The sequence below is a fragment of the Schistocerca serialis genome, chromosome 6, assembly GCF_023864345.2.
Source record: "Schistocerca serialis cubense isolate TAMUIC-IGC-003099 chromosome 6, iqSchSeri2.2, whole genome shotgun sequence".
Lineage (NCBI taxonomy): Eukaryota > Metazoa > Arthropoda > Insecta > Orthoptera > Acrididae > Schistocerca > Schistocerca serialis.
Window position 1 is genome coordinate 145,597,900 of NC_064643.1, and position 21,526 is coordinate 145,619,425.

The window sequence follows — 21,526 nt, forward strand, 5'->3', positions numbered from 1 at the left end:
AGATAGGTTCTCCGTGATTTTCTTACATCGTTTAAGGTAAAAGCCGGGATGGTTCCCTTCCAAGAAATCAATCCGAGCATGTGCCATCGACGGGACATTGAACCCTAACCTCCGTAATCTTTCTTCCTTCCTTCGAACATGAATCCGGTATTGCGCTAACGCACTCGAATCGTGAGGTTCAGTCTGAAAATTCTAGATAGAGCATAATCATTGAAGCTAATTCACCCACTAGTTGGTACAATCTTTTTTGTAGTAATATATTTTATTGGCGCTACTAGAGGAAGACACGGACCAGACTTCTCCCTAGCTCGCGATGAACTGAGCGCCCTTGTCTTCTGACTCTGCTTAACACAGACACTCTTACGTTTGCTGCTTGTCAGAGTTATATATCCAAGTTTTGTCGTGTACAGTAAGTAACAGTGTCGCTTTGTGATGTTGCAGATCCTCCCATCGTGACAGTGAAGCCGGACAACATTACCGTCAACGAGAGCTCCGATATTACACTGGAGTGTGAGTACGTCGCCAACCCAACGACGCTGCTTGCCGTGCGCTGGTAAGTACTTTTGCAGCTCCCTCTGCTGCCTGTTTCACTTATACTGCTGCATCGTAAGGCACTTGTTGCGTGCAGTTCGTTGGGAGAGACAATGTACCACAGTCTCTACGTCTACATATCTGTATTTTCTGCAAACTGAGACTCGCGTGGTAGAGGGGACTTCTGTTGTACCACTTACTAGAGCTTCTTCCCGTTTCATTCACTGAAGCGCGGGAAGAAAGCTTGCTTACAAGCCTCTTGGTGCACTGTAACTCATCTTCGCGATTCATACAGGACCATTTCGTCGGAACTGGGATTGTACTACCTTCCTAGATTCCTCACTTCTCTCAACACTTTGTCAGTTGGCTTTCCGGTATAGTTTCGGCGTATCTTCAGGCGTCTGCCAGTTCAGTATCTTCAGCATCTGCGTGGGTCAAAAAAACCTGCAACCTTTCGTGCTGCTCGTCTTCTTATACATTCGACATCCCCTGTTAGTCCTATTTAGCACTGGTCTCACAAACTTGAGCATATTCTAGGATGGGACGCATGAGTGTTTCGTAAGCAGTCTCCTCTGTGGAATGACTGCATTTCCGTAGTACGAGGGTTGAATGAAAAGTAATGCCTCCACCTTCGTTAATTGGGCTTGAATGGGAATATTTTAATAAATCAAACGCAGATATAATCCTTAGAATGTGACCTTTAATTACCAATATTCACTTGCCACATAATCACCAGTCAACTGGATACGTTTCTGCCAACGGTGAACAGGTTTTCTGAAGCCGTCACGGAAGAAGTCGACACTCTGTTTCCGGAAGCACAGTCTCACAGTTCTCTCAACGTCTTCGTCAGAAGCATTATGATGTCCCCGCAGATCGTCTTTCATTATCGGGAACAGATGGAAGTCAGACGGTGCTAAATCTGGACTGTGTGGAGGATGCTGTACGGTTGTGAAATTCAGTCTCTTAAGTTCTGCGTTGGTGGCACGTGAAGTGTGTGGTTTGGCATTGTCATGGCGCAGGAAAACATTTCCCTTTTCCTTTCGGACCCTTGTTACCCATCGTTTCAGAGTTCGCAGCGTTGTGGTGTAACGCTCTGAATTTATTGTTGTTCCACGATCAAGGAAATCAACATGGATAACACAATCTGCGTCCCAGAACACTGTGGTCATTATTTTTCTTACTGAGGGCTCCGTCTTGAATTTCTGGGGCGAGTCTTTGTGTCGATACTCCATAGATTGACGCTTCGTCGCCGGGTCGTAATGGTGCACTCACGTTTCGTCTCCTGTCACAGCTGAATGGAGAAAGGCGTCACCTTCATTCTCGTAACGCGAGAGGAGTTCCTGACAAATTTCAAGATTGCGCGCTTTCATTTCATAAGTCAGCATCTGGGGTACTCATCATGCACGTGGCTGCTGTCACAGGACGTCCAACTCTTTCTTTGTCACACAGGTCAGATGTTCCCGCCTCAACATCTTTTAAACTTACTCGCCCAACGACGCACAGTACTCACATCAACACAATCACCATAAACTGCTTTCATTCTCTGATGAATCTCCTTTGGGGTGACACCTTCTGCTATTAAGAATTCAATGGCTGCACGTTGCTTATATCGCATTGACCGACCGTCAACTCGGGGTTCCGTACTTTACACTGTAACAACACAACACAACACAAGCTAAGGCTTCCCGCCAATTGGAATGTAGAGAATAGGCTACGGAACAAGCCAGTACCTGCCGCATACGAATGCTGCCGACTGTTGAAGAGTTACGAAGGTGGAGGCATTACTTTTCAGTCAGCCCTCGTATTCTACCATTAAACCGCAGTCTGCCACCCTATTTAGATACAACTGAGCATACGTCAACGTTCCACTTCGTATCACTACGAATCGTTAAACCCAGGTTATTTGTATGAGTTGATCTTTTCTAACTTTGTCTCATTGATATTGTACTCATAGGATATTACGTTTTTTCGTTTTGTGAAGAGCCCAGGGCAGCGTTTATGAATAAAGGAGGGAACTACCAAATTTGAAATCTTATTAACATCTGAATTTTTTCAGACAGTACTTAACTATAGATAACTGTATCACCTGCCAGAAGTCTGACGTTACTATTTATATTGCCTGTCAGGTCATTACGATACATGAGCAGCAATCATCCAAAAACACTTCCCTGGGCACACTTGAAGTTACTGTTACATCCAGAAGGCATTTTTCTAAACTATAGTAAACGGGAATATCACTGCTACTCTGGCACAGGAGAAGTAATTATGAGCCACATCAGAGCGGTTAAAATACTGAAGACACCTACACCCCACCCCCCCCCCCCCCCCCTCGTATCATCCAGACAAAAAATTAACGGGAAGAGAACAAAGTTGCGTGGACACTTGTGCGCGCACTGCGGCAGTCGTTGTGACATTCACACGTTTCCGAGATTTTACCGTCACAACGAAGCGCCTGGATAGATAGCACGGTCTTCACTCCAAAAGTTGCCTGTACAGTACTCAGGCACTTCCATGTGGTGATATCTACCTATGTTCACTTTCGGCAAGTAATATAGCCGCCTTGAATCCACCTTTACACTTACCCAAATCTACAACTTCCGTCGATATAACCGCTTATCTTTGTTTATAACTTTTTGTGGAGAGGTACTGGTCCACTGTTACATTTGAACGCTAACGAGATGTTTTCGTTTGAATAATAAACAAAAATTTTATGAAATGTTTGTTTATTCTGTTCACTTCCAGCACAAATAAAAACATACGCTTGAATCACATATTGGTTCCAATACAAATATGGTTGCCGTAGCTGTTCCCAACATACAAGTATTTAAAATGAAAATACAGTTCCGTATTTCGTGGCACTCATCATGTGTCGACCTTCCGGCCTCCCCTGTTGTTTACGGACTAACCACTGCCTGCAGTCAGATGAGTCAGCTTGTTTTGAAGTCGTGATCTGTGCCGTTATTTTAACACTGTCAAATAAGGCATTATATAATAAGTAAGAGGTTTGTTTGTGTCCACAATTTTTTATGTACTTTTAAATAGAGATGAAGGCCAGTTTTGTGCAAGAGACAGTGCATCGTAATAAAAAGTAGGAGTCCTTTACAGATTGTTGATTCTGTATGAATCTGTATGAATCTTATGTCAGTAAGATGTCTGAACGCGGCTGACTTGAGGATGGAAGTTCTAAAACATTCTAAAAATTACAATAGGAAAAACTGAATTCAATGATGTTATGAAGATGAAATGGGTTTGATTAAGGGAGTACTATTGTGGGACCGGTTTTTATCAAAGTATAAAATATTTTGAAAGTTATCAATGTATTTTTACTGATTTTTGAATTAACTAGTGTTTATTAATCCTATAACACTAAAGAAGGGAAAATGTAACATTGTTCCTAAACCATCGTAAATTTCACTACGCCATATGTTATTCAAAGGAAGTCGTAAGTTAGAGTTCATGCACTAGTTAATTACAAGCTGAGTGCAAAATACCCTGTTTTTCACCCCACACTGACAATACCAGATTGGCAGGGATCGTGAAATGGTACCAACTGCAATTGTAAATTTAACGAGGGTTTAGTAATCTAGAGTTAAAGTCAATTAAAATGTTGTATTTCAGGTGAAACTAGTTATTCGAATCGAGATATTTTGACCTCGAGCTTCAACTGAGAGAATTCAGTTTCATTAGAAGGTCTTTGAAAAGATTAATTCATGCCTCGCTATGACGATTAACAGATTTGTTTCATGGAGGGCGCTAATAACCTCGCCATCGAGCGCCCGTCAGTTCCAAGAGCACGCGCGCGCGCACACACACACACACACACACACACACACACACACTGTATCATGGAAGGCAGTCCTATCAAACAGATTGCGTCACTGGGAATAAGAGATGGTAAAGTCTTTCAATACATGTTAATTTCTAAAAAGGAAACTTAACGCGAAAACTTGATTACACAATGTGAGCTGATCCAGGAAACATAACAAAATTGACTGGTGATTTCAAGCAGTTGTACGTTTGGGGTAAAATCAAAACTAGCTTTTATTACTTGTAGGTTTAGGTTGCGGTCAACAAAGAGCTTTCCATCTGAAGCAGTCGATTAAAGTAGAGTGAATGCTTGCAATCGCTTTTTTATTAATAAAAACAGCGGAGAACTCAACATAATTACAACACTTCCGGGTAACGGTCGTACTCAGATGGGGTAGAGAAGTGTTATGTAAGGAGAAACAAATTTCGAAGGTTATTCAGGTGTATTTTCCGAATGTTTTGATGTAAGCGAACCGTGCAATCGCCACCTAGATTAAGAAAGCCGATGCGCTGAGCAACCCACCTACCAAGAGTGTCATACAAGTCTTGCCTGCCGAAGAGGAAAAATGGTTCAAATGGCTCTGAGTACTATGGGACTCAACTGCTGTGGTCATAAGTCCCCTAGAACTTAGAACTACTTAAACCTAACTAACCTAAGGACATCACACACATCCATGCCCGAGGCAGGATTCGAACCTGCGACCGTAGCGGTCGTGCGGCTCCAGACTGTAGCGCCTTTAACCGCTCGGCCACTCCGGCCGGCGCCGAAGAGGAGTGTATAGTGGTAGCCACTTTTAGAAACGCTTTTCTCTCTCTAAATATTATATTTATACTGATATTCATCACTATTTTAATACACTAAAACTTATATATTTTGATACTGAAAGACCACTTCGTAATAATGACATACTAATATTAGTGAGGGACTAGTCTAAAATATTACCTTTTTTTTAGAAAATTTCATATTTGTAAATGCTGAATATTATATTTTATAACTGTTTCTGGTAGATATTTACGACTATTACTTAAGTTATCTTAACTACCTAGGTGTCCGGCCTTTCATGTTAAGTAACCTGTTCTTTCCCAAATCACATTATTCAAAAAGCAGGCAACCAGAATAAAACATCAGAACAGAGCCCCTTCCCTAATCACTTGGTAACAAGACGAAAACCTGTACACTTTCTGCATTCCTTTCAACTGAGATTCGTGAACCTTGCCGTTCGTCTGCTGAACTACTAATCCAGCAGCTACTAAACACAACGCCTCCTTAGATTTGTACGAGCAGCTCGGTTGACATAGTAATAACACCCACATATGCAGTGCTCTAAATTAATGAAAAAACGATTTGTCTACACACGTTACGTGGAGCGGGCCAAAGCACACGGTGATGCCCTCTGCCAGGCACTTTAGTGTGTTTTGCAGAGTATCCACGTAGTTGTAGATATTTCGAATCAGGCTTCACCTTCGCGCAAGCAAACAACTAAAATAACGCTTTGTACGTTAAAATTCGCAGGCATAACGTTATGTATGTAACCAAACAAGAAATTGGGGTTTACTGTTCTGTAACTTCTGTGAATTTAACAACAACGTATTAAAACATTCGTGGAAAATCAGAACTGAGGATCCACAGGGATTAAATCCTTATATACAATTTATCTAGTGTAGTGGGCAACCTTCACGCACGATGTTCAGTTTTAACCTCCCACCACAAAATTTAAGAGTTTTTTTATGACGTTAATAATAATATAATACTGCCAACAGTAAAATAGTAAGTACTAATGTATGTGTGAATTTAAGGCTATACTTCACATTATTAACTTCATACTGTAGTTTAATCGTAAAGGAACTTAAATCACTTTCATTTCTTGTTTTCCTGATAAAATTTTCCCTTTGCGTAGCCCGTTTCCATTTTCTTTTCACAAGTGTTCTTCATTCGGATATACAAACGCGCCCATTTTCGGCCCTGTCGGATAATTTACCTTACACCCAGTCACACAATACTTGTGGCGCATTTTTTCTGTTACACAAATTTGGGTTGTGCATCACATAAATAACATTAAAAACATTCTAAAAGAGCAGCATTCACGGATACAGAAGCTCAGAACGATGCTACATTATACTAGTGGTCTGCTGCTGTGACTACTCTTGATATTCCCACCAGGCTGTTCGCAGGCACCGCACAGGCCTTCCTAACGTAGATGGTGCTGCCCGTGGCCTCCCGTAGCTCGCTACAGATTAATTACGTTTCGTTAGATTTCTAACCCCAATTTGTCCTTATCTCTGTACTGCACCGAAAACCTCTGCATGACATTGCAGGTATCGACGTTATGAACTGTGTGTCACGTTTGGATTCAGACTTGCTCCATTCACTCACAGTACTTGCAGTCGACAACAGTAATGTGCATTAGACTCTCCACCGTCAATATTGCATTCAGCACTGCCTGGGGTTTGTGGTTCCGGTGGTGTTAGGTGTACGATGGCAGTGATACACAGCAGTATAGAGAGGTGCAATGATGCAGAGTTGGCCGGTGTGCACAACGTAAATGGGTTCTCTGAATGCAATGGATAAGCGGCGTAGTGATACTGTGGTGAGCTGTTCCCCTCAGCAACGGCAATCGCATCACTGTACTTTTGCATTTGTATTACTCTGCGTTTAGTGTTTTACGTTTTGGTGGTTGCGTATTACAGTTTTTTCACTTCGTTCTGCATCTGTATCAACATACATAGTCCGCAAGCCACCGTATGGTGCGTGGTGGAGGGTACATTGTGCCACTGCTAGTCATATCTTTTCCCGACCCACTCGGAAACAGAGCTGGGGCAAAACGACTGTCTCTGTGCCTCCTTACATCTCTTCTCTACGTGAACCTTATGCTAAATGTGCTTTGTAGGATATACAATCATTCTGCAGTCAGCTTCAGATGACCATTTTCTAAACTTCTACATCTACATCCACATCCATACTCAGCAAGCCACCTGATGGTGTGTGGCGCAGGGTACTTCGAGTACTTCTATCGGTTCTCCCTCCTATTCCAGTCTCGTATTGTTCGTGGAAAGAAAGACTGTCGGTATGCCTCTGTGTGGGCTCTAATCTCTCTGATTTTATCCTCATGGACTCTTCATGAGATATACGTAGGAGGGAGCAATATACTGCATGACTCCTCAGTGAAGGTATGTTCTCGAAACTTCAACAAAAGCCCGTACCGAGCTACTGAGCGTCTCTCTTGCAGAGTCTTCCACTGGAGTTTATCTGTCATCTCTGTAACACTTTCGCGTTTACTAAATGATCCTGTAACGAAGCGCACTGCTTTCCGTTGGATCTTCTCTCTCTCTTCTATCAACCCTATCTAGTACGGATCCCACACCGGTGAGCAGTATTCAAGCAGTGGGCGAACAAGTGTACTGTAACCTACTTCCTTTGTTTTCGGATTGCATTTTCTTAGGATTCTTCCAGTGAATCTCAGTCCGGCATCGGCTTTACCGACGATCTACTTTATATGGTCATTCCATTTTAAAGCTCTCCTAATGCCTACTCCCAGGTAATTTATGGAATTAACTGCTTCCAGTTGCTGACCTGCTATATTGTAGCTAAATGATAAAGGATCTTTCTTTCTGTGTATCGCAGCGCATTACTCTTGCCTACATTGAGATTCAATTGCCATTCCCTGCACCATGCGTCAATTCGTTGCAAATCCTCCTGCATTTCAGTACAATTTTCCATTGTTACAACCTCTCGATATACTACAGCATCATCCGCAAAAAGCCTCAGTGAACTTCCGATGTTATCCACGAGGTCATATATATATATATATATATATATATATATATATATATATATATATATATATATATATAGTGAATAACAACGGTCCTACGACACTCCCCTGCGGCACACCTGAAATCACTCTTACTTCGGAAGACTTCTCTCCATTGAGAATGACATGCTGCGTTCGATTATCTAGGAACTCTTCAATCCAATCACACAGTTGGTCTGATAGTCCCTATGCTCTTACTTTGTTCATTAAACGACTATGGGGAACTGTATCGAACGCCTTGCGGAAGTCAAGAAACACGGCATCTACCTGGGAACCCATGGCCATCTGAGTCTCGTGGACGAATAGCGCGATCTGGGTTTCACACGATCGCCTTTTTCGAAACCTATGCTGATTCCTACAGAGTAGATTTATAGTCTCCAGAAAAGCCATTATACTGGAACATAAAACGTGTTCCAAAATTCTACAACTGATCGACGTAAGAGATATAGGTCTATAGTTTTGCACATCTGTTCGAGGTCGCTTCTTGAAATCGGGGGTGACCTGTGCCCTTTTCCAATCTTTTGGGACGCTACGTTCTTCTAGAGACCTACGGTACACCCTTGCAAGAAGGGGGGCAAGTTCCTTCGCGTACTCTGTGTAAAATCGAACTGGCATCCCATCAGGTTCAGTGGCCTTTCCTCTTTTGAGCAATTTTAATTGTTTTCTATATTTATCAACAGTGCTCGATAAAAAGAACGTATTCCCTCCAGCGCTTTCCATTTGAGTTCACGAAACGTCACCAATACTGGCGTATTGATCGAACCTGCCGAAGTGGACTATTCACCCTTCCTTGTACCATTCTTACGTGATCGTACCATTTCATGTCTCTTTGTAACATTACCCCTAGATATTGTCCGACTGTGTCAAGTAGTGCACTGCTTATGCTGTATTCGAACAGTACAGGATTTATTTCCTACTCATCTGATTTAACTTACATTTTTCTACATTTACAGCAAGCTACCATTCAACACACCAAGTAGATATTTTTTCTAAGGCATCTTGTATCCTCCTACAGTCACTCAATGATGATACCTTCCAGTGCAGCACAGCATCATCAGCAAACAGCCGTAGATTGCTGCCCACTATGTCTGTCAGATCGTGAATGTATATAGAGAATTGGCACTCCTGACGACACAGTTGTCTCTGATGAACACTCGCCATTGAGGGCAACGTATTGGGTTCTATTACTTAAGAAGTTGTCGAGCAACTCACGTATCTGGTATCCTAATCCTCATGCCTTCTTTAACACTCTGCAGTAGAGTACCGTGTCAAACGCTTTCCGGAAATCCAGAAATATGCAGCCTGCCTCTTGCCCTTCTTCCATGGTTCTCAGGATATCATGTGACAAATGGCAATTTCACACGAGCGACGCTTTCAAAATCCGTACTGATTTATGGACAGAAGCATTTCCGTCGCAAGGAAATTAATTAAATTCGAACGAAGAATATGTTCAACAATTTTGCAGCAAACCAATGGTAAGAATATTGGTCTGTAATTTTGTCGGTCCGTTCTTTTACACTTCTTATGTACAGGAGTTATCTGCGCTTTTTTCCAGTCACTTGCGACCTAGCGCTGGGCGAGAGAGTCTCGATAAATGGAAGCTAAGTAAGGAGCCGATGGAGTTGCGTACTCTCTGTAAAAATGAATTGGGATCCCATTCGGATGAAGGTGTTTTCTCGAAAACGAAGAGCTAAGAAACTAAATAAATAATTTTTTTTATTATTGTGATCTTCCCCATTAAAATTTTGTCAATGGCGTTTGGATCCACCCTGTAGAGGCATCACGTAAGGCAACTTGTCAACCGCGGTACGAGATGTTTCGTGCCAGCAGTGAGGCTGTAGATAAATACAGAGTCGTCACTTCAAATGTCGGCGCTTTCTAGGGTACGCGGTCGCCTCTTAGCTGCGGCAAAGCTTCTGGACAGAACGCATTACGTTACCCCTAAATTTGTCTGTCGACCGTCAGATCTTTCGTATGAGGCGTAACTAATTCAAATGGCTCTGAGCAGTATGGGACTTAACATCTCAGGTCATCAGTACCCTAGAACTTAGAACTACTTAAACATAACTAACCTAAGGACATCACACACATCCATGCCCGAGGCAGGATTCGAACCTGCGACTGTAGCGGTCGCGCGGTTCCTGACTGAACCGCCTAGAAACGCTCGGCCACACCGGCCGGCGGGCGTAACTAGTATTAGAAATGTGATTCTTCAGTTTCTCCCGGCGTATTTCTTGCTCGAACAGTCCACGGGTGTGCTGCCGGTTCATAGTGTCCAACGGGCATAATATGTGGGCGATCAGACATGTCGCCATCGTCAGGTGCGCTGACAAACTGAGCTCGTGAGGGCAGGCGGCCGTCTTAAATCCTCTTCCCCTGCGAGGCGTTCTCTCCGTGGTCCGCGCCCTCGGCCGTGCGTCGGCGGTCGCTGAGACGCTGGCGTCGACGTCTGTGGTGGCGTCGGTGTAATTGCCTCGTCCGCCCTGGTTGCCCGTTCGTTTTCTTTGGTGAGCGTCTTTTTAATTAGACTCAATGCTGGTTCCCATGCCTTGCTGAGGTTATAGCCGCAATCTCGGTTGATGAGTCCGTCCCTGGTACGAATTTCGATAGCCTCTCTAACGACGCTGTCCCAGTATTTAGATGTCTGTGCCAAGAGGCTGGTATGTTGGTAGTCCATTTCGTGATTTTCGGTCAAACAGTGCTCTGTGACTGCCGACTTGTTGGGGTACCTAAGTCGAGTGTGCCTCTGATGTTCTCGGCAACGATCTTCGATGGTGCGCACCGTCTGTCCAATATAAGTCTTACCACACTGACACGGAATCTGGTATATGTTGGCCTTCCGCAAACCGAGATCGTCTTTGACACTTTCCTGTAATGCTCGTGTTTTATTGGGTGGGCAAAAGACAGTTCCTACTCGGTGTTTCCTCAATATTCGTTCTATTTTCCCATAGTGCGCCAGTCTACGGGATATAGGCAGTGGCTGTCTCTTCCTCCGTAACTTCTTCCGTCTCCAGACGCTGTACTGTAGAGGTGGGGAGGAGAGCACATCCGATCTGCCATTCCGAGTACACGTTTTTCTGGAATACAGTTTCGAGGTGTTCCAGCTCATGGGGCAGACTCTCTGCGTCAGAGATGGTGCGCGCCCTGTGGACCAGTGTTTTTAGCACCCCGTTCGTCTGCGAACGTTGGCGACAGCTATCCGCACGCAAATACAGGTCTATGTGCACTTTATGAGCGCCATTTTCATTAGTGTAGGCAACTGGATAACTTGCGTGTACAGGGTGGCCACAAACATTCTAACAGCTTGTAAGGATGTTGCAGAGGAGGTTGAGCTGACAAGGGAACCTCCCCATCGCACCCCCCTCAGATTTAGTTATAAGTTGGCACAATGGATAGGCCTTGAAAAACTGAACACAGATCAATCGAGAAAACAGGAAGAAGTTGTGTGGAACTATGAAAAAAATAAGCAAAATATACAAGTTGGGTAGTCCATGCGCAAGATAGGCAACATCAAGAAGAGTGTGAACTCAGGAGCACCGTGGTCCCGTGGTTAGCATGAGCAGCTGCGGAACGAGAGGTCCTTGGTTCAAGTCTTTCCTCGAGTGAAAAGTTTAATTTTTTATTTTCAGACAATTATTATCTGTCCGTCGGTCCGTCCGATACGAGGTAACTGCGCCGTAGTATGGGGACGCTACACCTAAACGGAAAAATTTGAAAACGTTAAAAACATGTTTTGATAGAGCACAGGGAAAACTGTGCGACTGTGAAACTGTTGCATTCATTTGTTGCAGTTTATGTGACAAACTCTTACGCTTTCGTCACTTTTTTGGGAGTGATTATCACAGCCACAAGAAAACCTTAATCGGGCAAGGTAGAAGAATCTTTTTACCCATTCACCAAGTGTACAAGTTAGGTGGGTCGACAACATATTCCTGTCATGTGACGCACATGCCGTCACCAGTGTCATATAGAAAATTTCAGACATGCTTTCCTGTGGAGGAATCGGTTGACCTATGGCCTTGCGATCAAATGTTTTCGGTTCCCATTGGAGAGGCACGTCCTTTCGTCTACTAATCGCTCGGTTTTGCGTTGCGGTCGCAAAACACAGACACTAAACTTATTACAGTGGACAGAGACGTCAATGAACGAACGGACAGATCATAACTGTGCGAAAATAAAAAAAATAAACTTTTCACTCGAGGGAAAACTTGAACCCAGGACCTCTCATTCTGCAGCTGCTCACGCTAACCACGGGACTACGGCGCTCCTGCGCTCATATTATCCTTGATGATGCCTATCTTGCGCATAGACTGCTCAGTTTACATATTTTCCTTATTTTTTTCATAGTTCCACACAACTTCTTCCTGTTTTCTCGATTGATCTGTGTTCAGTTTTTCAAGGCCTATCCACTGTGCCAACTTAGAACTAAATCTGAGGGGGGGTGCGATGGGGAGGTTCCCTTGTGAGAAATAATAGTTAAGAAAAACAATTCGATACATTGTGCAGTTTCCGTATTATATAGCATTGAATTCAGCCTGTCGGGTCGTCACGCTCTCAAATTGAAGCAGCCTGCCTCAGACAATGTCGTCAAACTTGTTCTTCGTTAGAGACAATGTCACCAAACTTGTTCCCCGTTTGGTTTCCTTAAACCGAAAAGACGTAGTTTTGCTCACTTAGTTTCAATTCATCACTTCCGAAAAGGGCACATTTTAATTGTTAATATGCATTTGAACAAGTGGTAAGTTGCGGAGTCACAGATGTCTGTGCATTACTGCCTTGTAGCGCGTAGGAATGTTTGAATTCACGCACGGAACGATGTGACTGGCTAAGTTCAGTGCTAAATAACTCGGAAACGGCGCAACGTGTCGAATTTTTCTTAACAATTATTTGTTAGCACAACTTCCCTTGCAACATCCTCACAACAATTTCAGACAGTTTCTGACCATCCTGTATAACAAGGCTTTCTCGTGATTTAGCGTGATCGTTTACGACGGAATATAGTGTAAAGCATTTACAAAACGACCACGATTGCCAGTGAGGATCTCAGCTCGATTAACGGGAAACTTGAAGCATTTCTAAAACACGGGGGGTGAGATTTAGTTTGCATATGCTGGTAAACGGAGCTGTGTTAAGTGTAAACAAGAGAGGAGTTTTGCGCGGATAAATACGCGCGGGAAGGAGCCGATCACGCAGGTCGGATAAACACTGGCGTGTGTTTTCTACGGTGGCTGGCCTGCACGCTCCAAGAGACTTCTGCATTAACAATCGGTGTAATCGTATGCTGTAGTGAGAAAAAGCAAATATAAGCAACGTTATGAATTTACTGTTAGTGGAAAGCTTCGACCAGATAGCTGTCCAGGTATCATAGGCTGACAAGCATCATCGTGTGTGGGTACGTTCACGAACACTCGGTTTTGTTACATATAATGACGGTGTAAGCCTCTAAACCATGTGATGCTACTTTTTTTTTTTTTTTACCATCTATGCGCCACTTCGATACGACGGCACAATTTGTACTTGGAAATTAATGGAATGAAGCTTAAAGATAGTTTTTGAATAAATTAAGGCAACTCTATTGGTTAATAAGCGAAATTAAAATTCTCTTTCCTTGAGACACAATGTTTGTGAATTTTCTGCCATGACATAATTTTCAACTTATGTATCTTTTTCTGTAATAGTAAAAGCGCTGCTAGGAATGTGATGCAAAGTGGGTATTGTTGTACTATTTTCGTACTAATAGACATGTCGTCATCACATCATCATCATCATTATCGTCGTCATCATCATCAACATCCTCCATTTGAGACTGACTACTTCTACAATTTTCCATGTCATCTGCCCAGGTTCCAATAGGTTGCCGTATCTATCTTGTCTCATTTCTTGGTATTCAGAGAACAGCTTCGTTCGTGCTAAACTTTCTGTCAGACTGAAACAGTACGCCACACTGGGACTCGAACTCAGGACGCTGCCTTTCGTTGCAGTGCTCTTATCGTCTGAACTATCCAAGTGCGACACAACATGATTGGTCCATCTACCGCGTGTGCACCAATTACTATTTAATTGTCATTGAAATCGAAGGTACAGCTTTCCTTACAGTCTGTGTCCTTGGTCCATTACTTTGTTTTTATATCTCCTAGTAGTTCGTGGATGAACATCTCCACTGCTCCCTGAGGAGCACTCAGTTTTTAAATGTTTTTCGTGTATCTCTTTGCCACGTGTCGTCTTCGCATTTGAATGCAGTACTGCAGCCACCTCTACAGTGAGTTAAGAATTCCTTCAGACAGCCGCGGATGACCTTGTAAATCTTGCCCATACTGTGCAGTTCGCTGCTCCTGTTCTTCTACCATATTAACGGGAGTGCTGTACACTTCTCTTTTCATATGATCCATAAGGGAAAAATATCCAGGTTTCGAGTAAAAGGATCTACTCATCTTAGACCACATTGTGTTATTAGATGTCATACATCAGGAGCAAAATGTGCCGGTGCCCCATAGTTCATGTACCACATTCACCAATTAAGGGTGAAATTTCGTATCAATTAGTTTGGAATGTGATCGGAAAGTTTATATGTCAAATACTTTTTATGCTAACTGGGCTCGTAACTAAACATTCGCAAGTAATTTGCAAATGGCTCCTCTGCGATTCCATGTTTGCAGGTACGTTTTTGCTTCTACTATCGTATACTTTCACCCGTGCCGAGTTCGCTGTTAATTATGGTACACCTATATGTGATGATGTGGATGCGCAACGACACGCAACAATCTGAGGTGGAAGGCTGTAGTGTGTGGTGTATAGCGTTTGTGTTGCGCTATATTAATATGTAGATGAGAGGAAGGGACCGTGTAACGCGATGCCAGCGCATAACATGGAAGAGCATTGAAGGCGCCACCCAGCTTAACGCCGCCATCCCCCGGAGGCGTATCCCACAATGCGCCCTCTGGCCTGAATGGACGGGTCGCTGGGTGAGGCTTGCGTTTAATCCAGAACATCGGCACCCAATCTAGTGCTTACCAACAGCACACCACCGTTCCTCCTCCACTTGTTGTAGAAATTCCTACGATCAAATTGTTGTGCCAGCACGATACGAATAAGTAACTCTGGATCGATCGCCAAGCGTATTTAGACTTTGGACATCGACGCGAATGCGTAAACTTTCTGTAAAAGATACTCATATCCAGTGGCGAAGGGTCCATTAAGGCTCTAAGGCAGATCCTATCCAAAATATTAAAAAATAATTCGTCCAAACTGGTTTTAACCGATCTGATCACGTATCCCCGTAAACGTTTTCACATAGTTTGCGTTTGAACTTCGTATATGCACCTGTCAGTATATTGCATCACTCCTCTAGCTTTGCAGCCGCGCGGGATTAGCCGAGCGGTCTTAGGCGCTGCAGTCATGAACTGTACGGCTGGTCCCGGCGGAGGTTCGAGTCCTCCCTCGCCCATGGGTGTGTGTGTTTGTCCTTAGGATAATTTAGGTTAAGTAGTGTGTAAGCTTAGGAACTGATGACCTTAGCAGTTAAGTCCCATAAGATTTCACACACATTTGAAAATTTGTAATGACGGTTTTGAATGGCGTAAGTGAGGAGTAGGTGAGGAGAATCTTCAAAATTTCCTTTCGAAAGCTAAAAAGGATGAATGATCTATTTCACATAACACAGCAGCTGTAAAATACAATCAAAGGTACAGTAAGAATTGACCAAGCTCATTCACAAGCATTACGCCTGGAAGTTTTGAAAAATAACGAGAAGCTTGATCGAAACAGAAGTATAATAAAAAGACTTATTTAGACTATCTGCTTCTTAGTACTGGAAGAGTTAGCTCCTCGAGATCATGATGAACCTTAAGTGTCAGTAAATAAAGGAATTTAATTAGAACATTTGGATTTCTTAGCAGAAGAAGAACCAAAATGAAGTGTCATTTAGCGTCCAATGGAGTATTTAAATGCTCTTCCTCTGCTACGCAGAATGAATTAGTAGCTTGTATTGGTTCAAATGGCTCTGAGCACTATGGGACTTAACATCTATGGTCATCAGTCCCCTAGAACTTAGAACTACTTAAACCTAACTAACCTAAGGACAGCACACAACACCCAGCCATCACGAGGCAGAGAAAATCCCTGACCCCGCCGGGAATCGAACCCGGGAACCCGGGCGTGGGAAGCGAGAACGCTACCGCACGACCACGAGATGCGGGCAGTAGCTTGTATTACGGATGTTGTTAAAAAGCAAATTTCAAGTGATATTAAAAATAGTCGTTTTATATCAGCACAAGCCGACGAAACAATTGATGTCTCAACTAGAAGTCAAATGAGTGTAATTTTTCGTTTCGCAAATAATGAATCAGGAGAAGTACAAGAGGGATTCGCAGGGTTTTATGACATATCCAAAGATCGGAGTGTACAAGGCATCGGAGTATACAAGGCATATCTTCTGTTTTGTTGCAAGTGCTAAGCAGTTGAAAGGTAGATCAAAACAAATTGCTATCGCAAACATACGACGGATGCAGTGCAATGGCAGGGAAAAGTTATGGTATCCGTTCTGTAGTGAAAAAGCATAGCCTCATGCTCTTTTTATCCGTTGCTACGCACATCATTTTACCCTAGTCCTCCCCCATGTTTGTAAGAAAATATTACAATTAAAAATTTTTGTGGCGAGTCTGTCAGGATTTCAAGCGTTTTATAGCCGTACCATTAAAATAAATGAGCTTCTGAGGCGAACGGGAAGCAAACTACTAAGTCCTTGTAAAACACACACTGTACAAACCATCATTCTTCACTATCCAGACTTGAGAACGGCATTTAATTATTTGATAAACAATGAAGGGGAGGATGATAATTGCTTACATCAAGCAATAGTATACTGGATGATCAAACTTTTCTTTTTCTTCTGCAACTATTGAAAGGTCTCTGTTGGATTCCTTTCATGTTAATTTCTTAAATCTGTTGTCATTTACGGCATAAATTCCTCTTCTAAATTTACCGTGGCGTTTCTGACTATCTGGGAGGAGACTGAGTAGTGGAACGTGTTACTTTTACACATAAACAAGAACGATCTGTCACACTACTACACTTTAAAGCACAGTTTATATGTAATTCATATATGTAATTCATGTCACACAGTCTCATACGGAACCTACATCCGCTTTCTTTTATATACTGTATATGATAAGATACTGTCATCCCCCTTCCCTTCTGTGTGAGAGGATGAATGAGCAAATGTATTTGTAGTTGCATGCTGGATGGTAGCAGACAAGCCTGTCTGCTAGAGAACAGTAGGACCAACGTCGGAACAGGTAGCTACGCTTTCTAAAAGCAGAGAGGTTTCTATTCTTAGTATGGTCCTGTCCGTCCCTTGTCATGTTGGTATAGGGAGCTGCCTCTCTGGTCACTTCCGTTTGTATTTGAGAAGCACGCTCGGTAGGAGCCCAGGTCAGTCTGTCCGCGGCGAGCGTCTGAAGTAGTAAGATCTCCGGCTAAGCGCGTGTCTGCTAAGTCCGTAGGACAATGGAAGTTAACCTTGCATTACTGAGCAACTGTTTCACCAGGTATCCAGTCTCGCTTACCAAATTCCCAACCAGACTAACATTAATTATAATCTTTTAATAGTCATACGACAACCGGTGATATATATATATATATATATATATATATATATATATAAAAGAGAATCTAAATAAAAAGAAATAAATCAGTTTATATTTGGAAATTTATTTTAACTTTGATCATTGAAATTTCAGCATATTAAACTTGATTCATAACTAAACTGGTGCCTTATTTAGGATTGTGAAAATGTGAGTTTGTAATCTTACGGAACCCATCAAATATGGGGCCAAGATTGGGAGACTGCATACAACACTGCATTCATAAAATAACACACGAAGAACGTTGAAACATATGCAAGAGGAAATTAACCACAACCAACCGATTCAATTTTTACCCAAAGAAGTTACGTTGGTAGCGCAATCCTGTCCGTCATACAATTACCACACACTTATATACTAAATTCATACTAACTCTCTGTGAAATCTTCCCAAAAAGAATAGCTGAGGGCTACTTTGATGCTTACACCACATGCTTCATGTGGTCAACTTGGTTTACACAAAGAGTGTAACTCCACAATAATTTTGATAATTAAAATAAAATTACATCGAAATGCAATTTACAAAAGAAAAACCTCGAACTGGTTACTATCGTCTTACTATTAACCTGATGGGTCAAACAATTGTATAAGCACGTGGTACTGGTCTCACAAAGTACACCCCACGTGGGTTGAACATAAAGAAAAGTTGCTATATTGAAAAATATTGTCAAGACGAGACGTTATAATCTCACGCACATTCGCATTTAAGATTGATGATCTTAGTTAGATTTACTGATCAACACGTGATTCCACTTTACTCACAAAGTAGTGACAAAGCAACTACCGGAAGATATTCTGAACTTCACACTCGAATTACACTGCGTTGCAATTTAAGATAACATTAGATATTTTAGATCTAAACCTGAAATAAAGGTGATTAAATTTTCAGTTAGGCTGAACTTATGAAATCCAGTGTCCTACGGACTTAGCAGACACGTGCTTAGCCGGAGATCTTACCACTTCAGACGCTCGCCGCGGACAGACTGACCTGGGCTTCTACCGAGCGTGCTTCTCAAATACAAACGGAAGTGACCAGAGAGGCAGCTCCCTATACCAACATGACAAGGGACGGACAGGACCATACTAAGAATAGAAACCTCTCTGCTTTTAGAAAGCGTAGCTACCTGTTCCGACGTTGGTCCTACTGTTCTCTAGCAGACAGGCTTGTCTGCTACCATCCAGCATGCAACTACAAATACATTTGCTCATTCATCCTCTCACACAGAAGGGAAGGGGGATGACAGTATCTTATCATATACAGTATATAAAAGAAAGCGGGTGTAGGTTCCGTATGAGACTGTGTGACATGAATTACATATATGAATTACATATAAACTGTGCTTTAAAGTGTAGTAGTGTGACAGATCGTTCTTGTTTATGTGTAAAAGTAACACGTTCCACTACTCAGTCTCCTCCCAGATAGTCAGAAACGCCACAGTAAATTTAGAAGAGGAATTTTTGCCGTAAATGACAACAGATTTAAGAAATTAACATGAAAGGAATCCAACAGAGTCCTATCACTATATAATTCGATTATCAAGCATACAAATATCTTGTATGATATCTTGGGCAAAGTAAAACTGTGGACATAAGACGCTGTAAGCTCAAAACTGAAAACTGCATTAAGGCTATTGAAAGACTAAAATGTATGCATAGTGGCAGCTAAGAGCTGTATAACTTCAGCAGGAGTACCTGAAATTAATTTTAATGAAACAGAAACAAGCATTCAGAAATTGAGAAGGCTGTTACTGAAAAATGCACACAGTAGTAGTGAACATGGAAACTAGATTCCAAGACTTTCATGAAACAGATTTTACAAAACTCGTAAATGAGAAAAAGTTCTCATGTTATAGTAAGCCAAACAATGTGCCGAAACGTGAAGTTAAAAAACTACTTTAATATATCCTTTCTTTGACAGTGAAAAACTGAAAGGAGAACTTACTTTTATTTACAGCAGTGCGTATAAACATCTACTGCCGCAGGACCTCCTGAAAGCCAATACAAACAATGGATTAAAAAACGTGTTCTCTCTGAATGTGTGAATTTACTGCCGTTGCTTCATGCAATTCCAGCAACCACCGCGTCTTGCGAAAAAAGCGTGAGTACATTAAAGCGCGTTAAAACCTACCGTTGCAACACAACGACAAACACCGGACTGTCAAACTTGGCGTTTTTGGTTATAGAGAAGGGAACTGTGAAATCTTCAGTCAAACGGCTGGAGTTCGTATCTCGTGTTATCGATGTTTACGCCCAGAAGAGAGAACAGGAAGGTAGAATTAATTTATAACAAGATGTAACGATTAGTTACTATGTGTTATATTTTTATTAATGTGTAGTTGTTTAATATTTTTATTCATTTATTTACAACAATCTCTATAGTACTTTCGATTTTAGTGGAAATATGTAACTAATTTAATTTTGCTGTGTTTCTAGTTTACAAGTTTTTATTTTAATTTTTTTTCTTTCTTTGGAAATTTATAATTCTCAGCCTACCCTACAAAAAATTCCACGCTTCGCCACTGCCCATATCGTATATGTTTGCAGAAAGGAACCACGACAACTCAGTGGAGCTGCTTAATGAGAAATTTGTAACTATGATACAAGCACAGTTCTAAGCTGTTCCATTAAAATGTTTAATTTTTGCATATTCGGCACACTATTTTTTCAGATTCCTATGCTTTCGCGGAGTCTGTGAGTGTTCTAGCCCTTTTGAGTGGAATGGCTGCTAGACGGTTAAAGCTGCAGATTGATTTGACGAATGTTAGAAGTTGCAAGTTCGTTAATGGCCACGGGGAGACTGAGCGATCAGTGTGTGTATGGTTCTGAAACTGTTTCTGGGATGTTGAAGACTTTGATGATCTGCTTTTATCCTGATGAATAGTCACAAGGGGTTCATAAAATATTTTTGAACATGTTTTTGAAACCTCATGGACCAACGAGTTTTTTCGCGTGTTTTTGGCCTTAGCATAGTAATTCTCCTAAATTCAAATTCTTTTATTATCTGTTACTTATATCTGAAACGAATTTACGGTGTATACGTGACTTCTTAAGTAATAGAAACCAGTACGTTGTCCTCGATGGTGAGTGTTCATAGGAGGTGAGGGCATCATCTGGAGTGCCCCAGGGAAGTGTGGTAGATCCGCTGTTGTTTTCTACTACATAAATAATCTTTTGGATAGGGTGGATAGCAATGTGCGGCTGTTTGCTGATGATGCTGTGGTGTACGTTAAGGTGTCGTCGTTGAGTGACTGTAGGATGATACAAGATGACTTGGACAGGATTTGTGATTGGTGTAAAGAATGGCAGCTAACTCTAAATATAGATAAATGTAAATTAATGCAGATAAATAGGGAAAAGAATCCTGTAATGGTTGAATACTCCATTAGTAGTGTAGCGCTTGACACAGTCACGTCGATTAAATATTTGGGCGTAACATTGCAGAGCGATATGAAGTGGGACAAGCATGTAATGGCAGTTGTGGGGAAGGCGGATAGTCGTCTTCGGTTCATTGGTAGAATTTTGGGAAGATGTAGTTCATCTGTAAAGGAGACCGCTTATAAAACACTAATACGATCTATTCTTGAGTACTGCTCGAGCGTTTGGGATTCCTATCAGGTCGGATTGAGGGAGGACATACACTCCTGGAAATTAAAATAAGAACACCGTGAATTCATTGTCCCAGGAAGGGGAAACTTTATTGACACATTCCTGGGGTCAGATACATCACATGATCACA

The 21,526-nt window shown here is 42.1% G+C and overlaps 1 protein-coding gene across 1 annotated transcript in view; it reads left to right on the top strand.

Annotated features, from left to right (window-relative positions):
* LOC126484696 (hemicentin-1) overlaps nt 1–21,526 on the top strand; it is a 1,211,236-nt gene that overhangs the window by 890,605 nt on the left and 299,105 nt on the right. The window contains exon 10 of the mRNA XM_050108292.1: nt 442–553. Within this exon, the coding sequence (XP_049964249.1) occupies nt 442–553 (112 nt within the window). The remainder of the gene's footprint in view (nt 1–441; nt 554–21,526) is intronic.